Source organism: Pocillopora damicornis, chromosome 13 (genome assembly GCF_964200805.1).
Source record: "Pocillopora damicornis chromosome 13, jaPocDami1.2, whole genome shotgun sequence".
Classification (NCBI taxonomy): Eukaryota; Metazoa; Cnidaria; class Anthozoa; order Scleractinia; family Pocilloporidae; genus Pocillopora; species Pocillopora damicornis.
Window position 1 is genome coordinate 19,819,316 of NC_142682.1, and position 23,968 is coordinate 19,843,283.

General features: G+C 36.6%; 4 protein-coding genes across 5 annotated transcripts; 2 read left to right on the forward strand and 2 right to left on the reverse strand.

Moving 5' to 3' along the window:
* Positions 1-4: 4 nt before the first annotated feature.
* Positions 5-6,942, reverse strand: LOC113686964 (acid ceramidase). Its single transcript, XM_027204654.2, has 17 exons — positions 6,775-6,942; positions 6,181-6,227; positions 5,842-5,923; positions 5,118-5,201; positions 4,742-4,820; positions 4,016-4,090; positions 3,562-3,607; positions 3,387-3,459; positions 2,946-3,017; positions 2,603-2,657; positions 2,109-2,190; positions 1,923-2,007; positions 1,372-1,418; positions 1,145-1,235; positions 830-862; positions 671-727; positions 5-185 (listed from the first exon to the last, which is right to left on the reverse strand). The coding sequence occupies exons 1-17, from the start codon at positions 6,844-6,846 to the stop codon at positions 96-98; spliced, it is 1,170 nt and encodes a 389-aa protein (XP_027060455.2). The 5' UTR covers positions 6,847-6,942; the 3' UTR covers positions 5-95.
* An 894-nt stretch (positions 6,943-7,836) lies between these two features.
* On the forward strand, positions 7,837-9,828 carry LOC113664665 (carbohydrate sulfotransferase 14). Its single transcript, XM_027180300.2, is given in 4 exon segments — positions 7,837-8,393; positions 8,619-8,650; positions 9,008-9,538; positions 9,540-9,828. Coding segments are annotated over 4 exon segments (981 nt in total). The 5' UTR covers positions 7,837-8,236; the 3' UTR covers positions 9,801-9,828.
* Positions 9,829-10,475: 647 nt separating this feature from the next.
* LOC113665176 (carbohydrate sulfotransferase 14) lies at positions 10,476-15,111 on the forward strand. Of its 2 annotated transcripts, none has more exons than XM_027180841.2 (3): positions 10,476-10,734; positions 12,626-12,657; positions 14,287-15,111. In XM_027180841.2, exons 1-3 carry the CDS (start codon positions 10,578-10,580, stop codon positions 15,082-15,084), a joined length of 987 nt encoding a protein of 328 aa, XP_027036642.2. In that variant the 5' UTR covers positions 10,476-10,577; the 3' UTR covers positions 15,085-15,111. The 2 variants fall into 2 exon arrangements, with proteins under 2 accessions (XP_027036642.2, XP_027036648.2); XM_027180847.2 differs by lacking the exon at positions 10,476-10,734 and adding an exon at positions 11,555-11,645.
* On the reverse strand, positions 15,000-22,854 carry LOC113664167 (uncharacterized). The gene is made up of 9 exons (XM_089191539.1): positions 22,321-22,854; positions 20,661-20,832; positions 20,041-20,142; positions 19,332-19,492; positions 18,328-18,562; positions 17,785-18,011; positions 16,637-16,831; positions 16,264-16,323; positions 15,000-16,092 (listed from the first exon to the last, which is right to left on the reverse strand). Exons 1-9 carry the CDS (start codon positions 22,665-22,667, stop codon positions 15,930-15,932), a joined length of 1,662 nt encoding a protein of 553 aa, XP_089047665.1. The 5' UTR covers positions 22,668-22,854; the 3' UTR covers positions 15,000-15,929.
* Between the last annotated feature and the right edge of the window lie 1,114 nt (positions 22,855-23,968).

Genomic DNA, 23,968 nt, shown 5'->3' on the forward strand with positions numbered 1-23,968 from the left:
CAGATTTTCAAAACATTTCTGTTTAATGACTCATTACTCTGAAATCACAACTTCATTCCGATTCTTCGGTAAGATATGGTATGCAATCTTCCAATCTACCATGGAAAGCACTGGTCGGGACAGCTTCTAATGAATGTCTCCACTTTGCCACTGTTCACTTGCATCAGCGTTGTGTAAACGGTCAACTGTGAGCGAAATAATAATATTTTGATAAAAAGAAAGTTAAACAACATTTGTTAGGAGCGTGTACATGGAAAAATCTAGTCTCTTCCAGGCCTTCAGCAAGAAGTACTTAGTAAAACTAGGTATGACAGTAAACGGCCCGATAGTGGCACACGAGTGAAATAGCGAGAGAGACCTGGGTCAGGTCGCGTAATCAACGTGACACTAGCGTCTAAAATCGAACACTAGTGTCCAATATCGGACAATAATTTACATGGTCCCAATATCGGACACTAGTGTGCCTTGAGTCTAAAATCGGACGTTAGAGTCTGGGATCGTACACTGATGTCTAAAGAGGGACACTTATGTCTAAAATCGGACACTGCTGTCAAAAGATAGACACTAGTGTCCAAAATTATATGATGCCAGTGTCTGAAACAAAGTTAGTATATCACGATTGATATCGCATATGTCCATTTTGTTGAAAATAATTGTTTTCATTCCTCACCTTATTCAATACAGGTATTGTGGAGAGGACATTGTAGATGCCTTTGAATGGCACGGCCTGATAATACAAAAGTAAAAAAAAAAGTAAAAAAAAAAAGAATTAATAAGATTGCTTAATTTACAAAGGAACTGTGTCGGTTAAACGCATGAGAAAACAAACCTCACGTCCCATTTTATTCATGCATGCCTTGCCCTGGAAACAGAATAAAAACAACAACAACATGAACAAATAGAAAGGTTTGTTGTTAAACAGAAACTTGGACACGCCTGTTAATCTTGAAACTTCGGCTATTGCGATTATTGAACGAACTAATGTGTAGTTTTCTTGCGCACGAGGAGATGGTAATATAAGGCTTTTTAACCCAAGAACTATAACACTTGAGCCTCCTCCTTCCCCATTCGTAAGCCTGCACTATACAAAAAAATACCAAGTAACCCCAAAATCTATACTCTTAAATAAAATAAATAAATTTACCGGAGTTCTCCTGTCATCAATTACCAGAGGAGGTTCCCAGTTGTCATAATTTGTTTGCAGAACAAACCAAGTATTGTTTGCAGGATTTAGGCTGAAAACATACAGACAAAAATCAATAACATACTAGATGTAGTTATTTGAACATGCCATGCAATTCCGTAAGACTCACAAAAGTCTAGTTTAAACCAAAGAAAAAAAGAGAACTTTGACAAGTAACCAAGCAATACCTCATTTGATCTAAGCACTTAGTCAGAGAACGCGTAATGACAACTCCCTGAAAAAGAATATTTGTAACAAGTTTATCATCAAAATATATTTTATCACCGAGCAGTTTAATTTATGGCCAAAACTCTCTGCAACAACTCTTTCCAGCCAATAGCAAGAGAAAATAATCGCATGTTTTCTCTTGCCTATAGACATCATGAAAAGTAATTGTGACCCGCAGAATATTTAGATTAAGAACTCTGTCATTGTTAAAGAAACGTGAGAGAGACAATTAGATATCGGGGAAGCACCTCTACCAACTGAGCTACGAAGCCTCATGTTAGGGGTGAGGCAAATGTTAGCGGGGTTTTTTTTGTCACCCGTCATTCCCGAGGCATATAGCTAGACCCCAACACCGTGACCATCTGCCGGTCAGACTCAAGTATTCTGCTATAGAAACGATGACAAAAATAATTTGAATAAGTCAAGTCAAAAGTAATGCTCAGGTATAATACTTAAATTAACTCAAGTAGATTAATATTCTCTGGTATTTATTAAGAATAAAGAATGCTACCTCTCCTGATTTTGCTCCACCCAGAATATAATATACAGGAGCTGTCAAGTTGTTGTTTGCCAACATGTCCTTAGCCTGCTCGAAACTGAAAAACGCCATAAGGAAAATCTACATAAATTTTCAACATTAAACAGCAGGATCTCAGCTCTGCTTAATTTGGCAAGAAAAAAAATACTGTGATTTTACCTGGTTGCAGTTTCCAAAACGTCTCGAGCGAGAAAAGTTGACCACTTCACTTTTCTATTACCGAGAATCCACTCAATAATTCCTGAAAAATATGAACGTGTTTGCAGTATGAAAACGTGGCTTTTATGGTGGGGATGCAAGGGTGAAACATGGATACTGTGTTTTTTCGGCAGCAGCAGCTTTCTGCGTGATAGAACGGTCAAGCTCATGGCTTGGACGATTATTACGTTACCTCGAGGCACAGTCATTGTAGAGGGGTTCTTTCAACAGTTTAGGAAGCTTTGTTGAGGCAGTTAGCGTCGTGTAGAGATTGGTCTGAGTAAGGGTGATTATACGGACTGTCCAGTAAGGCAAAGTGGTCTAGCAACAAAGGTGGCGAGTATAAAGCATGCAACTAACAAGATCGCTTTTTAATATTTTTGATCGTCGAGCCACTTTGGTAATTGAATTAATTTGTTATAGGAGTTCAGTTGTAGCTGAATTTATCTTCTCACCTACGTAACCACCATCAGTAGCGAATCTTTGATTCACAGTTAATGTCAGCACTCCCTACGAAATCAATAAGAGCGAAATGATGATGAAAAAGATGACTGACTTGAAATCTGCTCCATGAAGAGTCTGTAAATAATAACTTACGTTTGAATCAATTTTAAACTCTACAAAAAAAGCAGTTTAGAGAAGAACCAAATTTTCACGAACCATACAGGCGAACAAGTAATGAGATCAGGATTAGTTTAAAAACATTTTCTAGTAAGAGCAGTTCATTGTGTCCCATTTATTGCAAAGCAAAAACCTGTTGTTGTGTCATTATCAATTGGTACAAATCAAATAGCTTACTGGTTTTATTCCTGTAAAAGCACCCACAAATCCAGCATAGGTAACTGATTTGTACACTGTTTGGCCATTCCTCTGAAAAATCAAAAGACAAGAATATTCATTTATGTAGCTCTTAGTGATTAAAAGAGATCGCTAAGAGATTCGAGAAAAAGGAGTGCAACTTTGTTATGTCACAAATGAGTCACCAGGTTGCTGAGCACGTTTCAAAATGGCGTCGTCCGTTATAAATTATTTTAGCACATTTGGAGACAGTCCTCAAAGGCGAGAGTACTTCTTGGAATCTCAATCACACGGTTAGTCACATAATTACACTCAATCTTCTTAAAAACGGACATGAAAACTCTACGCTCTCTGAAGCTTAATTTTTTTCACACAAAAAAAAAAAACTCAAAAATTACTGCCCATCTGGGAGATTCTCAAAAATTATGATGTCACACTTACCCGAAAGTCAATATTAATTGCTAGTGTTCTAAGGATCTCGCTCAGCATCCACGTGTTATTCTTCTCATCCCAGCTGTAATCAATAAACGTTTCGCTTCAATTCCAATCAAATCGAACAAAATTAATGAGGGATTCTAAGAAACTCTAAAGTAGTGTACGTTTCAATGAAACTCACCCCATAAACAGGCCAAAGTCCATATTACGTGCGTGGAACAGTTTACCTGAAAAGTAATCACAACGGTGTAAGGAAAGTCTGCAAAGAAGACTGACTCACAAAAAGCTGCCAGAGTTCATCCTTTCTCGGTTTATATACTAATGGGATGTCAGTCTAATGTCGGTAGCCGCCCGCGCCTCCGTCCCCTATGCAGTTTGTGCTAAGCATTTGGCTGCTAAATCTCCCATTACAAGGACATTTCTAAAAATTTATCAAATGAATTAAACGTTATGCCGGACACCACAATACTCTCACACGAGAAATACGTATCTAGAGCAAGGCTCTTTTTTAAGACATGTTTACATATAAATCGGTCTGAACCAGACTGTTGTTCGGTAAGAGTTTTCAGTTGAGCTCCACGCCTTTCTTTAAGGCAGTTGGACGCTGAGACACTTTATATCTCAGATTTCCTTACCTGATTCGTCCTCAGCAACAATAGATGTGCAAAATGCGACAATCTCATAAAAGATGTTGAAGAATAAAATCTCACCTGAAATATTAGAGGACATCAGCGAATTCACTGAATGTTCGCAATAACTTATATGGCTATGATTGCCTATACTCAAACAAATCAGTTGAGTTTGTACAAAAATATTAATACAAACGGCTTGGGTAATTCTAGCTTCCTTACTTTGTTAATTGGCATCGAAGAATGCATCTTAATATACTTCATTCTAAATTAATTTAGGATTTTGTTTCATTTTTTTGTTTTGCCCTGTATTGATATTTATGTAAGCATGGTGATATGAAAAACTGATGGCGTTTGCATTAAAATTAAACACGTGTTATATATTCGCGTGAAAGCTGTTACCCATTCTTGATCCTCGAATATCCTGATGGATCAAGAAAGTCCATCTCTGGGTCTCTTTGATTTTTACACTCATTTCAGTGAAAGTACGCGCGAACTTCCATCAAAACTCTTGGCAGTCGTATTCGAACCCGGACCAATTGATTTGCAGTCCAGCGCAATTCCTCCATTTATAACATATTAATAAAATTAATATAAAATCACTTAAAATCTACACAGAGAGGCTCGAATCCGGACCAATTAATCTGAAGTCCAGCGCAATTTTCGTGTCAAAACTCCCAAAAAGACCTAAATAAATGAATCAATTTGGAAAAGGTTACGATCCGGCCATACCAAGAGGAATGTCAGTAGCCTTAGACAACCCAATGATTTCCTCTTGGTAAGGAGATGGGAGGGTGTAAACCAAGTAAGCCTGTCAAATCAAATTAAAACGCGAATTAAACGTCATATCTGAACATAAACATCTTTAACATCATGTTTATTTTTTCACGAATCCTTAAATTTGTCTTCACGAGAAGAAATTTCCACCATTTCCATCGCTCGATAGAAATAAATTTAGACAAATGGAAAAAGTGTTTAAAAAAAGAAATTCTTTTTGAATTTCACCCAATGGGTCAATTTAAAACATGTCGATTAATGTTTATCTTAATTAGACATCTAAGTAAGAAGAATTTTATCAATGTCTTAAAGTAAGTGCAAATATACATACCAAATCTTTGTCGAGAAATCGATACAGTTTTCCATCCAAGATAAAACTTGTAAAGTTTCTTAAGAAGTTTGTCAAGTCCTGGATCTTAGTAAATATGGTAAGGTAAAAAAAAATAAACAGCGAGATAAAACAAAGCCAAGCAAATGAAATACAAATAACAAAAACAAGGAAAGAGAAAAAGAGAAATGAAACGAAACTTAACAATGTCAAGATAATGAGAATCGCTCTCTACTCTATTTTTGACCAAAACAGTGCATCTTTGACAAATTAAGGATAAAAAGACGCGCGTCAACATGGAATCTATATGTCACAGTTTTAAACGATAGAACGATGGTGACGTCATCTATCTATCTGTCCCCCAATGGATGGTAAGTAAGAGCCCAATCAAATTGTATGTACAATTCATTTTATCACATAAAACTTTGTAGACTCCACTGTTAATTTTTAAAGACTGACTCCTAGCTTTATTTAAACTGTGAGCTTATAGTGGCGTTGAGGGCGACGCCGAGGGCTGGCTGGTGAAAAGAACCAGCGAAAGATCTGGTACCTTTAACGGAACTATAGGAGCGGATTCAGAAAACGACACCGCAATCTTTTGAGGTTTTCCTCTTATATTTTTTCTCGATTTCTCCACATCCATAACGGAAACTCGCAGACTTTGCTGCTATTGTACCTAGCAACACTCTTCAGTCCATGTTGCGCAATTACTTTCCATATCTCCTACCTCTTTTATCTTCTTGCCCACCAAGTCATTGTATCTTTGCTCAGGTGGTAAATCAAGATTCACAACTTCCCAAGGAACCTCACTAAGAAAAAATGTAAACTTCTCTTTAGTATCTATTATTAAAGAGCAATTTTCAACTGAGAGTCGAAAGTCATCCGGCATTGAATAAAGGGGTAAGTTTCTAAAGAAACTGTGTTGCTGCATCGGTGGGAGAGTATAACAGGGTAATTTGGTATTATCAACTGAGTTGATGTAAATTGGCCACCATAAAGAGTTTTAAAGCTGCAGTTTCAAGCGTTAGCCCTTCGTCAGAGCGAAAGACAATAGGTTAAACCATACCTTTCAGACGGAGGATAGGCTCCAGTAACACAATGTTGATCCGAGAACTAGAATCACACAAGGATTAGAGCAAATTCAAGGCATTAAACTACAGCGGAACTCCTTTTAATCCGATTATTGTGTAACAAACTGTGAGTTGCATAAAAATCTGTTATTCAATCGGAAGAAACGTTCAATCAGTTGATTTGCCTGTTATGTTTTGACTGAGGAAATATTCACTAGAACTCCAAAAGTCGTTAAAAATACTTCGTATTTTCAACTGCTTCTTATGGAGTCATGGCACTTTGCCAATAATGTCCAAGCTAACGACATATCTCTTTCCTGCTCTGGGGTCAATGGTTTGAACAAACAATATCTTAAATTAATGTTACTTTCCATTTTAAAAAATTCTCAACGGTTCATTTCATCACAAGTTCAAGTCTTTTAAAATCTTTCAGATATCAAAATAGTCGAATTGCCTCTAGACTGCGAGAAAACGCGCGTTTCAAAATATGCACTTATTGCATTGTCTGGAACACACAAAACAAAACAAATAGCCATTCCGCTTCGATCTGTTTGCTTCCAGTTCAATACATATCAACTTCTTTACTTTACCTCATAGTCTGAAGACGAAACTGATCCAAAGAACAGGAAACATGTAAGCAAAAACCAGAATGTAGCCGCCATGACTGATCTCTAGCTACTCTATAACTATTTCGGCTTATAACTGTTTAGTCATGTGACAATTTGAGATCCTCGAGCGAGTCATAAGACTTGAACACGGCAATCTATTTGTAAATGTTTATTTTTTTTTTATTTCTATCATCAGTATACTTTCTGGCAACCAGTACCCATAGAATTTTAATTTGTGTTTCTTTGAAATTCCATGGAAATCGCTAACGAATTTTTGAAATGTTTTCTGAAATATGTTATCGATCGATTTGAAAAGTTCATGCTCTGGGCGGCTTCTGGTTTGAAGGAAATGCAATCCAACCGCTTCACCGCTTACTTGAATTATGTGGAAAAAAGTCGTTAATGTTATAAATAACTACATTTTACCGAATGGCTAAAAATTCATTTCATGAAGTAATATGACTGCGCGCAAAATAAAAATAATCATGGAATGAACGTTTCAAATAATTAAGGGAGCAAAATTTTTAAAGAAACTTTAGTGTTGCGTCGGTTGGGGTTTTTACAAGATAATGAATTCTATGAAGTTTAGTTCGTCATTATTCAAAACGATAATCAAGTTTTTGAACTGAGTTGATCATGTGAATTGGCCGCTGTCGAGAGGTTCTGAAGCTGACGTTTAGACCTTTGGCTCTTCTATTCGCTCTGGCGAAAGGCTGACGCTTTAAGACCTCTCTTCGGCGACCAATTCACATGATCAATTCAGCGTCTAAAAATAATTATCGTTTTGAATAATGACGAACCAAACAAAGATTTTGTACAAAGGATAAACGACGCTCCACATTTGTAAGACATTCATATTTTCAAGAGAAGACAGGATGAAACGGAACACGGTGTAAAAATAGGGAACGAACTTTATATCCATGAGAAGGGCTTTAAGCGGATCGATACTGCATGATACGTAACTAGGACTTTTAAACTCAATTTTTCAGCTTCATTTCTTTGTCAATCCCTCTGGGGACTTAACGACTCACAACAACTTTGTTCTCTCCCAAAATTCACCGATGGTATCATAAATTATATATATTCGTTATTCCCTTCAAAAGGATATATCAGAAATGCTTTACAAGTTTTGATCTTTTTTTGACAGGAACGATAAAAGCTCAGTTTTATGCAATCGGACATCTCTTTTCAACGTTGTGGTGCTATTATGTTTGAGGATAACAAAGCTGTCTTAAGCCTCATGGGAAAACAAAAGAAATTTTAAGAATCTTAAGGATGACAACTTATTAGATATTCTACTTTTCCCCATCCAATATCTGCGTCTTCTTCGGATCCTTTCAGTGCGTCTGTTTCAATTCAGCGCGGGGTAAAAATTCTTATAGAAAACTTTTACAACCTGTCAGTTTACGATCCAAAGAGGTTTTTTGACGATCGTAACAGGAAAATGGCGCGTCTAGTTGTTAGATTTGCCGCAATTTTGTCGATACTTTTGCCGATTTTGGTGTTGCAGGTTGTTATTTTGTACTTGGAAAGTTACGGATGGAAGTTACATCTTACAACTGTGATGCGACATAAATGGAAAAACGTCATGACTGTTTCTGGTGAGTGAACGTTGTGGAAAGTTTGGATTCTCAATTTTTTAGATAAACGGTTGCTTTTATGGATAATTTTACGATTACGTTTATCATCAACACACAAATAACCTGGATGTAATTTGTCGGCAATTAAGGAATGAAATTCATTTTGCACTTTTTCCGGTTTTGTGGTACGAAACCCTTGCAAGATTTCTACACATTGCTTATCAACCTTTTTTTTTTCTCTTGCAGACATCAGAGGAACAAATGTAATTAATTCTGTAGTAAGTGAACATTTCTTCTAGACTGAGAAATTTAGTTATTACAGCTACAGCTATTTCGCAGGACACAATGTAGATCAGCTATGTAAAGTGTTTTCTTCATAACATCTCGGAATGGAACAGTCAGCCGCCTGTTTCTGTTTTGCTTAAGACAAAACAACCGTCAGGAGGCTCACATCCCTGGGATTGTTGGATAATTTTTACTTAGTTAAATATTCCTCTTATTTTGATGGACGGGGCAGAAAAAGAGAGGACCCTGGGAACGAGGTTGAAGAGAGACTCGTTCATGTCCCATCCTGTTGGTTCATTTTAACTTCAGTTTAACTTCTGGTTAATCTTTTTGTCATCTTTTGTTAACAGGCTACCAGTGAACAAAGACTGCAATCAGTGAGACAAGTATGCGGTAATACAACAAAGTCGTGGGATTCTCTCTCCGCTAAAGAAAAATATATCCTTGGAAGACACATTTTAGTAGATGACAAGCATAGATTTTTATATTGTTCCATACCGAAAGCTGCCTGCTCAAACTGGAAGAGAGTATTGATGGTGCTTGATGGTAGAGTAACCAACATCAGTGCAGTAGAGAAAGTACAACACAGTGCTTTCACAAGGCTGAAAGATTTTCCGCCATCGGTTGCTAAACAGAAACTTCGGGAGTACTATAAGTTCATGTTTGTGCGAGAACCTTTCGGAAGACTTCTATCAGCATACAAAGACAAGTTTGTCTTAAACAATACTGTTTTCCACAAAAGGTATGGGACACAGATAATACGACACATGCGAAAAAACGCTCAAGCAAATTCTACAGGAGATGATGTTAAAATAAGAGAATTTCTACAACATGTCTTGGACAGTCATGCGGAGGACATGAATGAACACTGGATGCCATTTTAGCCATTGTCAGCCATGCGTTGTTTCTTATGACTTCATAGGATCCATGGAGAATCTGGAATCAGATTCTACTCAAGTTTTAAAACAGCTTAATGTTAATGAACAAGTCTCTTTCCCCAGACGACAAAATTTTTACCGGGCAGGGGGGCAAGGATATGTCAAACCCGAGAAATACTCACATGTACCCTTAGATGTGAAAAGAGAAGTTAGGAAAAAATACGCTCTAGATTACGAAATGTTTTCATATGAAATGCCCAATTAAATTTGAAGTACTTGAGCATTAAAACTCTATACGCATAAATATTTGTTTCCTGTTGGACTAAATGGCATTGCAGGATCCCAGTCAATCATAAGCCAAAAATTTGCAACCCCATTCTAGTTACTAGTACCGAAAAGATGCAGGAGACAGGGCCTACGTGTCAACGCGAGTCCATCCAGCGGCACATCCCCATTAGTATGTTAGGAAGTACCCCCCTTCTTCAAGGAGGGGTCTAACGAGCTTACTGAGTCTTAAACCGACAGATGAAGGAAGAGGCTTATAATTCAACTTTTATTTATGATTTTTGAGAAAAAAAATTTATGTGCGAATGACGTTGTGGTAGAGCGGAAAGTTAAGTTTGTTATTAATGCGCAAGTTGTTCTGGCCTTCACATTTAAATTTTTTGGCGTTTTCCTGGCTAGCAGAGGCAAGAGGTCGATGCATGAGCAATCGCTTGAAAGGTGCGAAATTTTTTTTTTTGCTTTCGCTCGCTTGACAAACACAGACGAAAAAAGGGAAGAGAAATGATGCTGTTGTGAGGGTTAAAGTCATTAAAACTTTAATGAAACAGACTTTATAAGTGTTTGTCTAAATACACGTTTCAATATGTATGTAAAACCTGAGACAGGCTCTGTCACGCTGTGTAATTGGGCGACAGCCGGGCGGTAACATGATTGGTTGCTGGTGAGAGACAGACTGTGCAGATGTGACAGTTAATGATGTCCATTTAACAAATGTACTCTCTTGTCTGGTTGATCGTTCATCTTAGTGTGTTAGAAAATGAGGTGTACAAGATTTCGATTTGCCGCATTTTTGTTTATTTGTAGCTTGGTTTTTGTTGTACAGATTTTTATTTTGTTCCCAGAAACTTACCCACGGAGAATGCGGTTAACAGCTCTATTATCCGGCAAATGGAATGGCAAAATGAGGATTTCTGGTGAGTAAACGTTGCGAGAAGTCTTGAATTCGTTACTCTTCAGGTTAAATAGTACTCTCATCCGTCAGTTTCTGATTCTTAACGCACAAATAGGTAACATGTTGGTGTAGCTCTTCAGATGGAAGTTCATTTGAAAGGGAAAGGATTTTTCATATATCCCTAAGACATCGACTTTTCGCGGTGTAATGTTACTTCAGTAAGTAACAGAACTGAAGCATATTTTAAGATTTTTTAGATTAAAACAATTTCCGGTGAATCACATTACTGAAATGTTTACCAGATGTTGTTTTTCATTACGTACAGATAACAGTAACTTTTTGCGCGAATGAAAAGTTAAAATTCTGCGGGTTTCCTGTGCTGATTTGAAGAGATTTTTTTTGTGACAGTCTGGCTGATTTGTGTTGTTATACCTCAACTGAACGAACACCAATGGATTTGAATGAAGTATGTAGTGATGCTTGATCACAGAAGTCGGCTGAATGACGTGTGTTACTAAAGATTAGTCGAACTAATGACTAACGTGATGTTTTGATTGATAGCATGGTTCAACTTATTACTGTGACATAAACCGTTAATAAATTAAACATTGTGCATTCTATTTTAGCCCTTTAATAGATTCTTGAGAGTTTCACTAGCATAAACTTTTAGCATTCTAACCACGCATAACTTGAATGAACGAGAATCGAAAGAAAAATTTCATTAATTATTTGGATGTGTGCACTTTGAGCGACACAGCTGTGCTGTAAACAAATAAACCGGGATGATGAAACGGTCCTTTTGAACGGGATTTTGTGAATTTTTCACCTTCTTTTGTATTTTTTGGTGTGACGATGATATTTATTTGGTGGAGAATGTTAGAATTACGTAATGGTTGCGTGAGAAATTATTTTCACCAAGGACTAGTGAATTAGGTAAGAGTAAAGCGTGTAATTTTTTTTCTTTCCTTATTCCTAAAAAAAAATATGTAGTGAATTTATTAGGTGTGTGTGATGTCTTAAAAAAATGATTTGGACTACAGGGGTGGTGGAATCGGACTAAACGTTTATCAATCCACAAAAGGCTAGCCATAATTTCTAGTGGTGTTAAAAATACTAGTACCAACAAACTGTCCATCACAAGCCTTAATTACAAAGTGCCATAAATAGTGTTTCCATGCAGGTGAAAGAGAGTACCTCGATACATGCATACCAGAGTATACTGTTTGTTTCTAAAGAAACAGTTGGGCTGTAATGGTAAACAAGTAAAGTTATTAACATGAGTTCATCATTTAGCTTTAATTTAAATTGTTTTTTTAGAGGAAATGTTTTTTTTCTGTTCTTGTAGCTGTAAATGGGAAATTTTAGTAATTTTAGGGATTTGGGACAAAATGGTTTCCAAAGCATTGTATCAAGTCCCCCAGAATTTACTGAAAATTAAACTCTATTGAAAATCTAAATTTTTTTTTTTTTGTGCTACTTGCCTAAAAAAATTTTACTGATTTGTTCCCAATTTTTCTAAAGCATTTCGTTTATTATCTACCATTATGAACTCAATTATATAGAATGCTAGCTAGTATATACAAGTTAACTCCCATTTGCTTTAACAACTGAACCATCTATCTTTGCATTTGTTGTTGCCATTAAACCCTTACACCCGAACATCAGTGTGCATATTCTTCATACTGTTCTCCAAACTTTTCCTAATATGCTGGCAAGGAGAATTTGTCTAACAAGCATAAGCTTCTTTAGTTGGTGATCATTTCCTTTATTCTCATGACCTTAATGTTTGATTCAGGGAGGATATGGTAAGGAGAAATTAGATGCTAGTCACTCCTAGGGTTAAAGGGTTAAATATACAATCTGGAAATCATAATTTGCAGTACTTGTTGTCAACCTTATGTTTTCTTTTGTAGATGCTAGAGGAATGAGTGTGAATAGCTCTGTGGTAAGTGGAAAATTTTTATATTTGCTCTTCAAAGTAATTTCTAATCAGCTGCTAAGTGGTGAGATTGCGAAGCTTTTTGCATGATGCACTGCAGCTTAACATTTAGATATTGTTCTGTCTTCAAGGCAGAAGTAAAGAAGTAAATTTTAATTTACAGGATAATATATTCTCTAGATCTGAATGAAAGTAGCTTAGGGCCAGGTTGCTCAAGAGTGAATTCAAATATTTGCCAATTTTTTGTGAGCCAAAAATTGGCAGAAATTTTGCAATTTCCAATTTGGCGGCGGTTGTATCAAACTAGAATCCTCTGATGAAAACTTTATTGATTGACACATACTTCAATGCTAAATGCATCTCCCTCTATGAAAAGATAAAGAAAAAATTCTTGCTTGAATTACTGGGCAAGAATGGATCATCGATGAATGATTATTTTTGTAGCTTTTGGGTTTTTGTAGAATTTTGCATAGAATTTTTATATAGTTGATATATTATCAGTGGTCTTCTATGCAGCTAGTACCAGCTTTTATGTAGAAGACAAAGACTTTGCTTGAATAGAGCTTGTTTACAAAACCATCTTTGGTTGAGGTCTCTGCATCTGGCAGAGTCATGGTTCAAGATTGGGACCATGTATCATACTTTGCTTTCTTTTTTTCCTGCCAATCTTTTTGGTTGCAGCTTGCACCACTCGTACTGGCTTCGAATATTCTAATGAAAGGAGAAGTACTTGTTGAAGCCAATTGTTCTCCAAATTGCCACGAGTGACCAGGCTCAGGGTACCAGTCAGACATTTGAATGATTAAAATGTCACTCAGACTCCTTGTTTCCTTCAAATGAAAACTGAAGGTCAGATGGACCAGGAAAAAATTTTGTCTTGCCATTGTGCACACCAGACTACACTAGTGGACCATGGTGTATATTAAATTTCATCTAGACATGTCTTGCATACTGTTACAGCTGAATGGTTAAATAAAAACAAGATTGTTTGATTTGCCAAAATTTGGAAGCCTCCAAGGCAGGAAATCAGCTCCTTTGAAGATTGGCAACATTTTTGGCAATCTGCAAAAAAATTGGCAAGTTTTTTTTACACTACTTGTTCACAGAGTTATCAAAAAAATAAACAAAAAAAAAAAAAGCTCTTGTGCAACCTGGGCCTTAGTAAGTCATAATCTATGCAGATAATTCAGAATAATAGCCCGAGAAGTTCTGTAGGGTAGATGGAGAATTCTTTGATCCCATTCCCACACAAACACCCTTATTTAGTTGGTAGACTGTATATCAGTCATATCAGACCCACACTACCATCAGACTGCAAGTTCAGCTCATGGTGTTTTTTCTTAAGTGAAACATAGTACTTCATTCATGAGAAATTGACCCAGTGTCAACTGACTGTTGCTTCTCTATTATTGAAAATGAAACTGGGGGGGTGGGGCATAGGGAGCATGTCTGATTTTTGGCACAATTTGTATGAAGTAATATAACTATTTCAATGTTTTCACCTTCAAGACCTTGGTAACAGTTCCCCCTTCTAACTCCTATAAATTTCCTCGCAAGTTGTTCAGGAGAAACTGTTACATGAACATGTGAATCCCCACTTGTGTTTTACATCTGACAAATGCATTTTTGCTACAGGTCACAAATGGGCAAAGAAAGAAATCAGTAAAAGAAGTGTGTGGAAACATGCAAAAGTCATGGGATTCTCTGTCCAAAGAAGAAAGACAGATCCTGGGAAAACATATTTTAGTAAATGATGAGCACAAATTTTTGTATTGTTCTGTACCAAAAGTTGCATGCTCAAACTGGAAGAGAGTAATGATGGTACTTGATGGTCAAGCAATTGACTCTAATGCTATTAAGAGAGTAAATCACCATTCGTTCACAACGCTGGCAGATTTCCCCCCACTGGTTGTTAAACACAAACTTCAGGAGTACTACAAGTTCATGTTTGTGCGAGAACCTTTTGCGAGACTTCTATCAGCATTCAAAGACAAGTTTGTTTTAAACAATACTGCTTTCCACAAAAGGTATGGAACACAGATAATAAGACATGTGCGAAAAAATGCTCCTGTAAATTCAAAAGGAAATGATGTTAAAGTGGCAGAATTTCTACAATATGTTGTGGACAGTCATGTGGAGGACATGAATGAACATTGGATGCCATTTTATGAGTTATGTCAGCCATGTGTTGTTTCTTATGACTTCATAGGATCCATGGAGAATCTGGAATCAGATTCTACTCACGTATTAAAACAGCTTAATGTTAATGAACAAGTTTCTTTCCCCAGACAACAAAATTATTACCGAGCAGGTGGGAAAGGATATGTCAAAAGCAAGAAAGTCTCAAATATACCTCCAGGTTTAATGAGAAATGTTTTGAAAAAGTATGCCTTAGATTACAAAATGTTTTCATATCAAATGCCCAATAAATGAAAAACTTTATTCAAACTTACCAAAAAATATAGAACGGTTGACTTATTTTTCTATTTATAAAAATTATTGAGCATGCAAATTAAAAATATTTGCAAATTATCTGTCATTTTAAGTTAAAAATGTTTTAATTTTTTCCCTACTTGTATTTAAAAGCATTATAAATCCATGTAACATAAAATTAAATGACTATAAGTATCATTATACATTAGACTTACTTTTAAAAACTCTAACTGGTAGAGGACACAGTCAAAACACAATAGCATGTGAAGTTGACATGATAACCCAATTAATATCTGCAACTGATATTGGGTTATCATTTTGGGTTCAAAGACTCCATGTTTTGTAGTGGAAACTCAAAGAGAGGTGATTTCTTTTGCAGATTGTTTAAAAAATGTATAATAAATTAAGGTTGAATCTGTTGTTGGTATGATATCAAGAATTATCAAACTTTAACCTTCAGATTCGACAGATAACTCAGATCTTGGCATTAATAATTTATGATATTATGTTAAACCTCATCCAATAATTGCTTAAAACCACTCTTGAAAGTGCGAAAGGGTTAATTAGCTAAAAAGCATTCAACCTTTACATTATAAAATCTCCAGATAAATAACATACCAATGCCACTCAATTTTATGTCATGTTAATATTCACAGCCCCATCTGTTATTTTCTTTTTAAACAACAACATCAAAAGAAGACATGCACTTACATTACAGGGAAACGTTTGTTTGTGGTGTTCACATCTAAAACAACTTTGTTTTACAGAAAATAACAGAAATCAAACTGGTTTAGTTGGGCTGGCATCTGCTCAATATTTGCTTCTTTTTTCACATTTTTGATTGACTATTTATCGCCATTTTCATCTTCAACACATACGCCATTCATTTCCTGACTGCTCTCTTCCTGTAGACCACCATAACCAACTTGGTTTGAAAAAGATGTGGGCTTCTCCTCAGCACACAGACCACAGCCACATGTTTCAGTGTAGTGCTTGCGAAAGTAGAAACTGAAAGATTTAAAGAGTTTCCGCAAATCTCAAATACAGCTATTTTAAGTCTTGGAAAGCTATTTTTTTAATTTTTTCATTTGAAACAAGATTTAAGTCAAAATTTCTTCTATTGAGCAAAATCATCAAAAGTTTTAGTACATGTCCAATACACACAAATCTAACACTCACAAGAAGCTTAAAAGCCATAAGCTGAACACAGCTGCCGCAATGACTGTAACCACCCAGATACTGTGTGGAAAGAAAAAAAGACAAAGTTGACTTCATCTGACATCCAAACTCCCAAGATCTTGTTTATTTGGTAATTTGCTCTCCTACTGGCTTTACATTTCCTTGTAAATTAACTGGTGATGAGGTGTTATTTAAAGATTATGTTAAAACCCATTAAAGATAACGTGAACATGCTCTTAGTGGTCAAAAACCTGCTGATCAAATCAAAGCTTTAACATTCAGCAACCCACAGACATTTGACCATTGCCTGTGCTTAAGGGGTGGGGAATTTGAACCTGAAGTGTCAAGTCTTTGCAAGCACTATTTTTCTTACTTCAGAACACTCAGCAAAGGAAGTGCCAAGCAAGTCCAGATGCCACCGCCCATGAATGGAGAGTGGAGAAGCTGTTTGAAGGCAAAATCAGCAGGAACTGGAGTGCGACACTCTGGATCCACCATTCGTAATAGAATTAGCCCTGTTGCAATCACACCAGTATTCATTCCAAAGTCTGCAATTGCTCTTTCAAACCTGGAAACAAAACAAAAACAAAAAAATAAAAGTAAAGCCTTTGTGAGCAACAACTTACCAGTATCAATTTTTTGTCAAATACCACAGAGTCCAATTCTTTAGTTAGATCTTTTAAGACCACTTTCCTTAAAGAAATTAATCCTCACTTTTTGCAACAGATAATTTCTGTCTATATTTTCCCGTTGGAGGAAGTAATATAATCACATGTAGCACACATATGGTAAATACTGTTGTATTATATGGCGGAATTTGCATTCTGCAACTGCATGGGAGTCCCTGTGGGGTTGGCTACACCTTAAAACATAATGCCTGGTTGCCTCAAGTTCAAAGGTAAAGCTAGATAATGCTCATTTAAAGAGTTAAATTGTACAATGATCCAATTAAATTTCTTCTGGCACAGTGCATAAATTCCAATTAGAAAACAGAAAAGAAGAAGGAGAGAACACATGATTTTGCGTAGACAGTTATCTTAAGATAATCTTTTTAAAATTAAAGGCAGAGGAACTAAGCAAATAATTGACGGTTCCATACTCCCCTCACACCAAAGGTTAAACACATTTTAGAGCTGTTTTCTTAAACATGGTTTAAATTGTTTTCTTTGTAGAAACTGTATAAACCAACGTTTGTCTACATCAGATTTAGCAAATTGAACATACAAATTAGAGACCAATTAAAATTTATGGAAAGTTCAGTTTTTCAGCTCTCTCTTTCTGGTTTTCATTCAGTTAACCCTAGTCTAACAAAACATGTTTTGTTTGTGTGAATGGGGTATAAGATCGATGGTTTTGATATGATAAACCTCAGCATTAAACAACAATCTACTCAGTACAGATCTGGGAGATTAAAGATATTGTTTTTGCATATTTTTCCTAAGATCCTTGCTATATTGACTATTATTTTTGACTGTCAATTCTGAAATATCAAACTTGAGCTAATTAGTATTTTTCACATACCAGTGGTTGGGTAACAGAAACCTTGAAACACAACCCAGCATAACAAAGTTCCAGATGAAGCCACAAGTGCACAGGATCAATAAGGGGGCAATGTCGACAGCAACAGCTGAGACATCAACTGTAGCAATAGCTGAGGTAACAAGGAAATCCAGTGAAGATGAGGCTATGCGTTCCATGAGAGATGCATCAATCAATTCATTTATCCTCTGGATTTTCTCAATAACAAGCTTCAAAGAGAAAGACATTCATCATTACTCAGGAACTAAACCATTCATCTTTATCATATATGGGCCATCCACAAAACTCTTATGCTTAAGACATTTGTCCTAACCACATTAATAATTAAGTTCAGGTTTCATGGTTTGATGCCCTTGATTGGTTTTTGGACACCAAATCATAAATTGTGATTTATAAGAAGTTGTTTAGTTTACTTCTTACTTCTCTCACAGTTTGGCGTTACTGAAAGTGTAACTAGGGAAGAGATCTATTATAGACTGTTGGACAAAGATATTGCATTTAAGAACAAAGATTAACCATCCTAACCTGGATAATTATTCCCCCAGCCATACACAATGGGAACAGAGGAATACCAGAGAGAAAGTTAAGATCCTTGAGCTTCTGTGATGTACTTTCAATAACAATCAACACCTGCTTCAGGCCATACCCAATCAACATGGCTATTCCAAGCACTGCAAGATGGAATGCCAACACATCTATGGAGCTTGCTCGCACAGTTTGCACTCCAGCTGAGGGACGGCTCTCTACAGCATACACCCCCCTATAAAAATTTGAATAAAAAAGGAGATGTCTCTGTTGCAATTAATTCATCCATTCATTCTCTGTCTGTCAGTCAACTGATCAGGCAATTCACTGAGGTCAGTCACTTTTTATGTGTTAACCCTTTAACCTCCAGAAGTGATTAACATTGAACTTCTCTCTATAATATCCAATCAGTATCTGACAAACAAGTTATGGCAATAATCAAACTTATCCGTTAGAAGTTTATATCTTGATCTAACACCCAATTCTTCTATCTAATTTACAAAAATATAGATAGCAGCTAAAGGGAAGAATTGACAGTCATATCTTAGGAGTTTAAGGGTTAAAGGTCTATAAAACAAAGATAACATCAGGTCAGTTGGTAAATCACCTGCTCAGTTGACCAGTCAAACAGATGTCTATCTGGTATGGTGTATCAGTAAACTGTCTGTCTGCCAATTGGTCAGTCAGACATGGTAAATCATCACTCATCAAGTGTGTCTGTCAGTTGTTCAGTAGGGTCATTCAGTTATTCAGCCATCAGTCGGTATGACAGACAGACATTCAGTTAGCCAGGCAGCATATCAAACCATCCATCAGTCAATCGCTCTGACAAAGGGCTAACGCTCGAAACGTCAGCTTTTTTACCCTTTATGGTGGCTAATTTACGTTTTCAACCCAGTTGTTAACACTAAATTACCTGCCATCCATCAGTCTGTCTGGTCATTTAATTCTTTTCGTTTTTTAATGACAACATTATGTAAATATTTAAAATATCATCCACAAACCTTATAGATATTTTGACTTCCTTAGAAGCATCAATTCTTTCCTGCTTGACCCATCCTCTGTGAGTAGCAATGTTAACCCACATAACACCACAGATAACAGAGAAAACAAGTCCTAGGGTAGCACTGGCTAAACCAAAATCTCCACCATTGGGGAACCCCAGCTTAAAAAATAAAAAGAAAATGATAATCATAAAATTAATTTTTTTCAATCCAAGTCTAAAGCCACCAATCAGTCCAATACAAAATTTAGACAAGACTTCAGTGACTTGTTAAAAACTAAGAAAGAAATATAATAATAAAAACAAAGGAAAGTAGCAGTAGGTGGAAAGGAACCATGCAGTGATGTGAGGTTAATCCAGAGTCAATGATCCTTAGTATGGAAATTTCATGGCTCTCAATGGAATGACAGAGTATGAAACAAAATGGCTGCAGACAAGCTGTTTATTTTGTAAGTGTTTACTGACTACTTCCACAATCAGGCAACAATTCAAGATCGCACCAAGTCATGACACTCTAGATAAAGTCATGTACCAGAAGCATACAACCTATAGAGAGTTAGGTTATTTGTTTCTGGTGATAAACAATGTTGGGGAGATTTTCAGCAATGTGCACCTATTTCGAAACTTGAAGAAAGCCAGGTAAGTATCATTTCAAATATTGCAGGTGCTTAGTGATATACAGAGCAGCTATTAGCATGAATATGGCTTACTGTCTTGTATGTGGGTGTGAGTCCTCCTGCAGTCCCATGACCTCCTGCAAACCCCACTGGTAGAATGGTCGCAAATAATGGACTGACACCAAAAACAGGCATCTGACAGCAATGCATTAAAATAGACAATAAACATAATTATTGCCAGGTAGTAAAGTTTGTGATCAAAATAAAGGGTTGGTACTGGATGGTTATATCTCTAAACTCCCTGACAGTCTGCAGAAGGAGCATCAACTTTACTGCTGGACCTTTAACTGACTGCTTTTTCTTGGGGTCTCTCTTTTCTAATCACATCCAAAAGGAGAGACCTTGAGAATGAGTTTGGATCATTTATAGAGACTGGTAGTGGGGTGGGGGGAGGGGAGTGAATAACATACACATTGTTCCCATAGGGGTCTGGGAAAGAGTTTTCCAACTTGGAAAATGACACAATCACTTACAAAGTATCTTTTTGCTGAAACCTTTTAAACTATGGCTCAATGATTTAATTAATAAGAATCAATTGAAAAGACAAAGGTAATTTCTCCTGGTAACAGATTAAAACAAGACATAAGTCACAGAAAAGAAAGAGGACAGAAACTTGCTTCATACAATTTTGGTTTGCCCGCATGCACCCTCACCAGTAGAGCACCTGTAACAACAAGTGCCACAATCCACTGTCCCCAAGCAATAATCATGCCGTACATGAGCTGAGGCCCAGCCTGTGTCCATATCACCTTCACATTAGGGATTTGGGTGCCAAGGAACAAGGAGGAGAAAACAATGTTTATTAGAAATCCTGCCAGATTATACCTGAAAAACAGAAAAGAAAAGACTAAAACTTGTAGCTGTGTCAATATCTAACTGGGATCCAAAAAATTTTCCTTACCCTGAGAAATTTTAAGGACCTCTCTCTTCAATTTCATCGTTTTTTTTTTTTTTTTTTTTTTTTGTATCAAGTTGAGTTTTTCGTCTTATTTTATGAATAATTTTCCATGTTTCCATGCAAGAAAAGTTAGGCAAACAGGCCCAATCTCCCCTGTTAGGCTTATCATTATTCACTGGTCACGACTAGCGCATGCACATCGACTGCCTTCAAAACTCGACGTTAAGGACATACAATCGCTATGATTCTACGATATTGCGCCAACCAAGTGGTAGAATACTTACTTCAAATCAAGCCGTAAAGTTGGTTTTATTTGGGCGTGAATATATTTTACTAATTCGTAGATTCTACGAGTTTGTATATATCTCCAGGTCTTCGACTAGTAGAGCAATCTAGAAACCCTGAGGGCGAAATTTCAGGTGCTTATTATAGCGACTCTTCGACTGCGTAGTGCATAAAGTCTGCATGTAGAAACAGAAGAATACATCTGAAATACGGAAGAATGGAAAAACTGGAATAATGCCTTTCTCTTAACAAAATCTTTCATAACTCAGGAAAAAAGCAGCCAGTTTAATTATTTTTTTTTCAATAAATAATGCCAGTAATTTAAGTTGCCGCAAGTACGGGGCTTCCTACTGTGTTACTTTTTTGATGGAAATTAACTTCTTACGTCGCTTTTCTCTTAAAGATTTTTATGAATATACGCACCGATATTTTGCATGTATTACAAGGATTTTTATCAGAAAAACTGTATTACCTATAAAGCTATCCTGTTTAATTTGCCATTTCTATACCTTTCCTAGTAACACACATTGAAGGTGACCTTGGTTCTTATTTTTTCCAAAAACGTTACCCACAGAGACAGCCCTGAAATTTATTCACACTCACGGGAAACGATCGAAAAAAAAAATTGCCTTTGTGTTGAATGGTAATTACCACGCATCATACCCAACAGAACACAACAGTGGGTGAACAATATGCAGCTTGTGTGATTTCAGCTGTAGTCCTATAACCGCGCGCCCTTTTCGCCTTGACAGAGACAGTAGAGAACAGTAGGACCCAGTGCGCATACTTTCAACACGACCATACCTTTATTATCGCGCGGGGTGGGTAACTGGGTGAAAAAAGTGCTCTGCGGGATACCAAGATTTGTTTGTAATATTTGTTTCAAATTTGAGATTGTAAAGCGTTTCTTTTGCCTTTGAAGAGAAAATAATATTATTTCATTCAAGAGGACAGAATTCCAATATCTCATATATCAAAGGTGAACACTGAATTTTGTTTCAATTTTAAAGCCCTCAAATCAAATCTTTGTTAATTCTCATTTTGGCCTCGTCGAGTAAACAAGCGAGAGCCGCGCTATTCATTCTTTAGCCTTCTTTGCTAATCTGTAACAGAAAATATAAATATCTTACCATCCCCTGGTAAAATTCAGTGCCATGAATTGTGAGACGCTTTGATCGAGACGAGCTACTTGGAGCACAACCAGCCCGATGATGCCACCAATGACTGAGGCAGGGAGGTAAAGCTGTTGAAAGAACCATACGTAGAGACGAAGGAACTTTCCCAAAACGAGCAGAAAACACAGCCAGCAAAAAGAAGCCACTGCAGAATAGGCCATGGGAATTCTTGGTACTTCGCAAAGACCGCCATCGTTGAAAACATAGCCCTCGCTACAGTAACAAGAACTGACATTTACCACAGAGCTAACGCAAATACCTCCTTCTCCGCACGAATCCGTTTCATACACATTGCAGGTCATGATGTTAAATTGAACAAAACACTCTGCAAGGATCACTTGTTGACGAAACCTCCTCTCTCAATTTAGGAATATATTCTATTTGGGGTCAGAGTGAAGAGAGACGTCGAGTTTTGCGTCCCCTGTGCTCACTTGATGTTAGACCCCAACCAACTCTAACTCTGTTGGGTTTCCTTTTCGTAATTTGAACGAGTTATAGCTCCTGGACAACACGTGTTTAAATAAAGAATGTTATTTTTTTTCAGAGATCAGCGGTACAAATTCTGCAATCTGATTGGTTCTTAATGTGGTGCGGATTTTTCTCTCCCTGCCCACGGGCACGATAACGCTTTCAGTAATCAAAAATATTTTCATAAATATCTTTCGTTTTTCTGGCTGGGCAGTATTTTTAAGCAAAGACGTCAGTCACGACCTCAAGCCGATAAATAACCTATTAATCCTTCCTTTTCTCTCTCTCTCTTTCATGTCACTTTGGTTGCCAGCAAAAAATTGGTTTCGAAATGAATTTGTGGTAATAAATGTGTCATTATTAAATAGGGTTGACGGCTTAAAAACCGTTTGTAATTAATTTTATTATTCACAAAAAGTAACTCAATAAGTTAAAACACTAGATGTTTTTTTTAATTAATCGATGAAACTTTCATTCATTTAATATCTGAAATCAATTCTCCCAAACAATTTTCCATAGTAAAACGGAAAGCGGAGTTTTGAGTTCTATTACAATACATATGCACTTTCGGTAAGCCTTGGCAATTCCGTTCAATTTGGCGGACATTTGTAGCGTAAAGGAATTCAATAATAAAAAGCCGCATTAAATCCCATTGCGTATAGTTAAAGTGTCTCATTTGACTTAAGTTTCTGGTGGAAGAAAGATCAGATTTAGACACGACGTTGTCCATATGAGTGAAGGATATTTTCCGTGATATCATTGACTGTTTTTGAAGGAAAAATCCTAACCATTGTCGTGGGAAATTGAAACTGAAATTTCGTCAGTTGTTTGTTTTCATCCGTTTTTCAGTTTTCCTTGTAATTGGCATTGGATTTCAAGCGTAGACACACGTATGAAGTGAGGAAGAGAAAGAACATTATTAGGTAATTAAAAAACACGCTGACATGTGGTGGAAACAAGAGGTTTTCCTGGAAACCAAAATCGGGGGAGAAAAACGAAGAAATGTGAAGCGTTAATCATTAAATACACATAACGATAAAACTTTTTTACACGTCTTATACCCCATTCACACCAGCAAAACATGTTTTGTTAAACTGGTTTTCATTGAATGAAAATTATAAACAGAGAACTGAAA

Coding starts and splice junctions, on each gene's coding strand:
- LOC113686964 (XM_027204654.2), bottom strand. CDS start 6,846: ATGGCGGCTACATTCTGGTTTTTGCTTACATGTTTCCTGTTCTTTGGA. Junction 863..1,144: donor TTGATGACAGGAGAACTCCG/GTAAATTTATTT, acceptor TTCTGTTTCCAG/GGCAAGGCATGCATGAATAA. Junction 186..670: donor CAATACCTGTATTGAATAAG/GTGAGGAATGAA, acceptor TTTCGCTCACAG/TTGACCGTTTACACAACGCT.
- LOC113665176 (XM_027180841.2), top strand. CDS start 10,578: ATGAGGTGTACAAGATTTCGATTTGCCGCATTTTTGTTTATTTGTAGC. Junction 10,735..12,625: donor TGGCAAAATGAGGATTTCTG/GTGAGTAAACGT, acceptor TTTCTTTTGTAG/ATGCTAGAGGAATGAGTGTG. Junction 12,658..14,286: donor TGAGTGTGAATAGCTCTGTG/GTAAGTGGAAAA, acceptor TTTTTGCTACAG/GTCACAAATGGGCAAAGAAA.
- LOC113664167 (XM_089191539.1), bottom strand. CDS start 22,667: ATGACCTGCAATGTGTATGAAACGGATTCGTGCGGAGAAGGAGGTATT. Junction 19,493..20,040: donor TCACACCCACATACAAGACA/GTAAGCCATATT, acceptor TTATTTTTTAAG/CTGGGGTTCCCCAATGGTGG. Junction 18,012..18,327: donor CTGGGGGAATAATTATCCAG/GTTAGGATGGTT, acceptor TTCTCTTTGAAG/CTTGTTATTGAGAAAATCCA.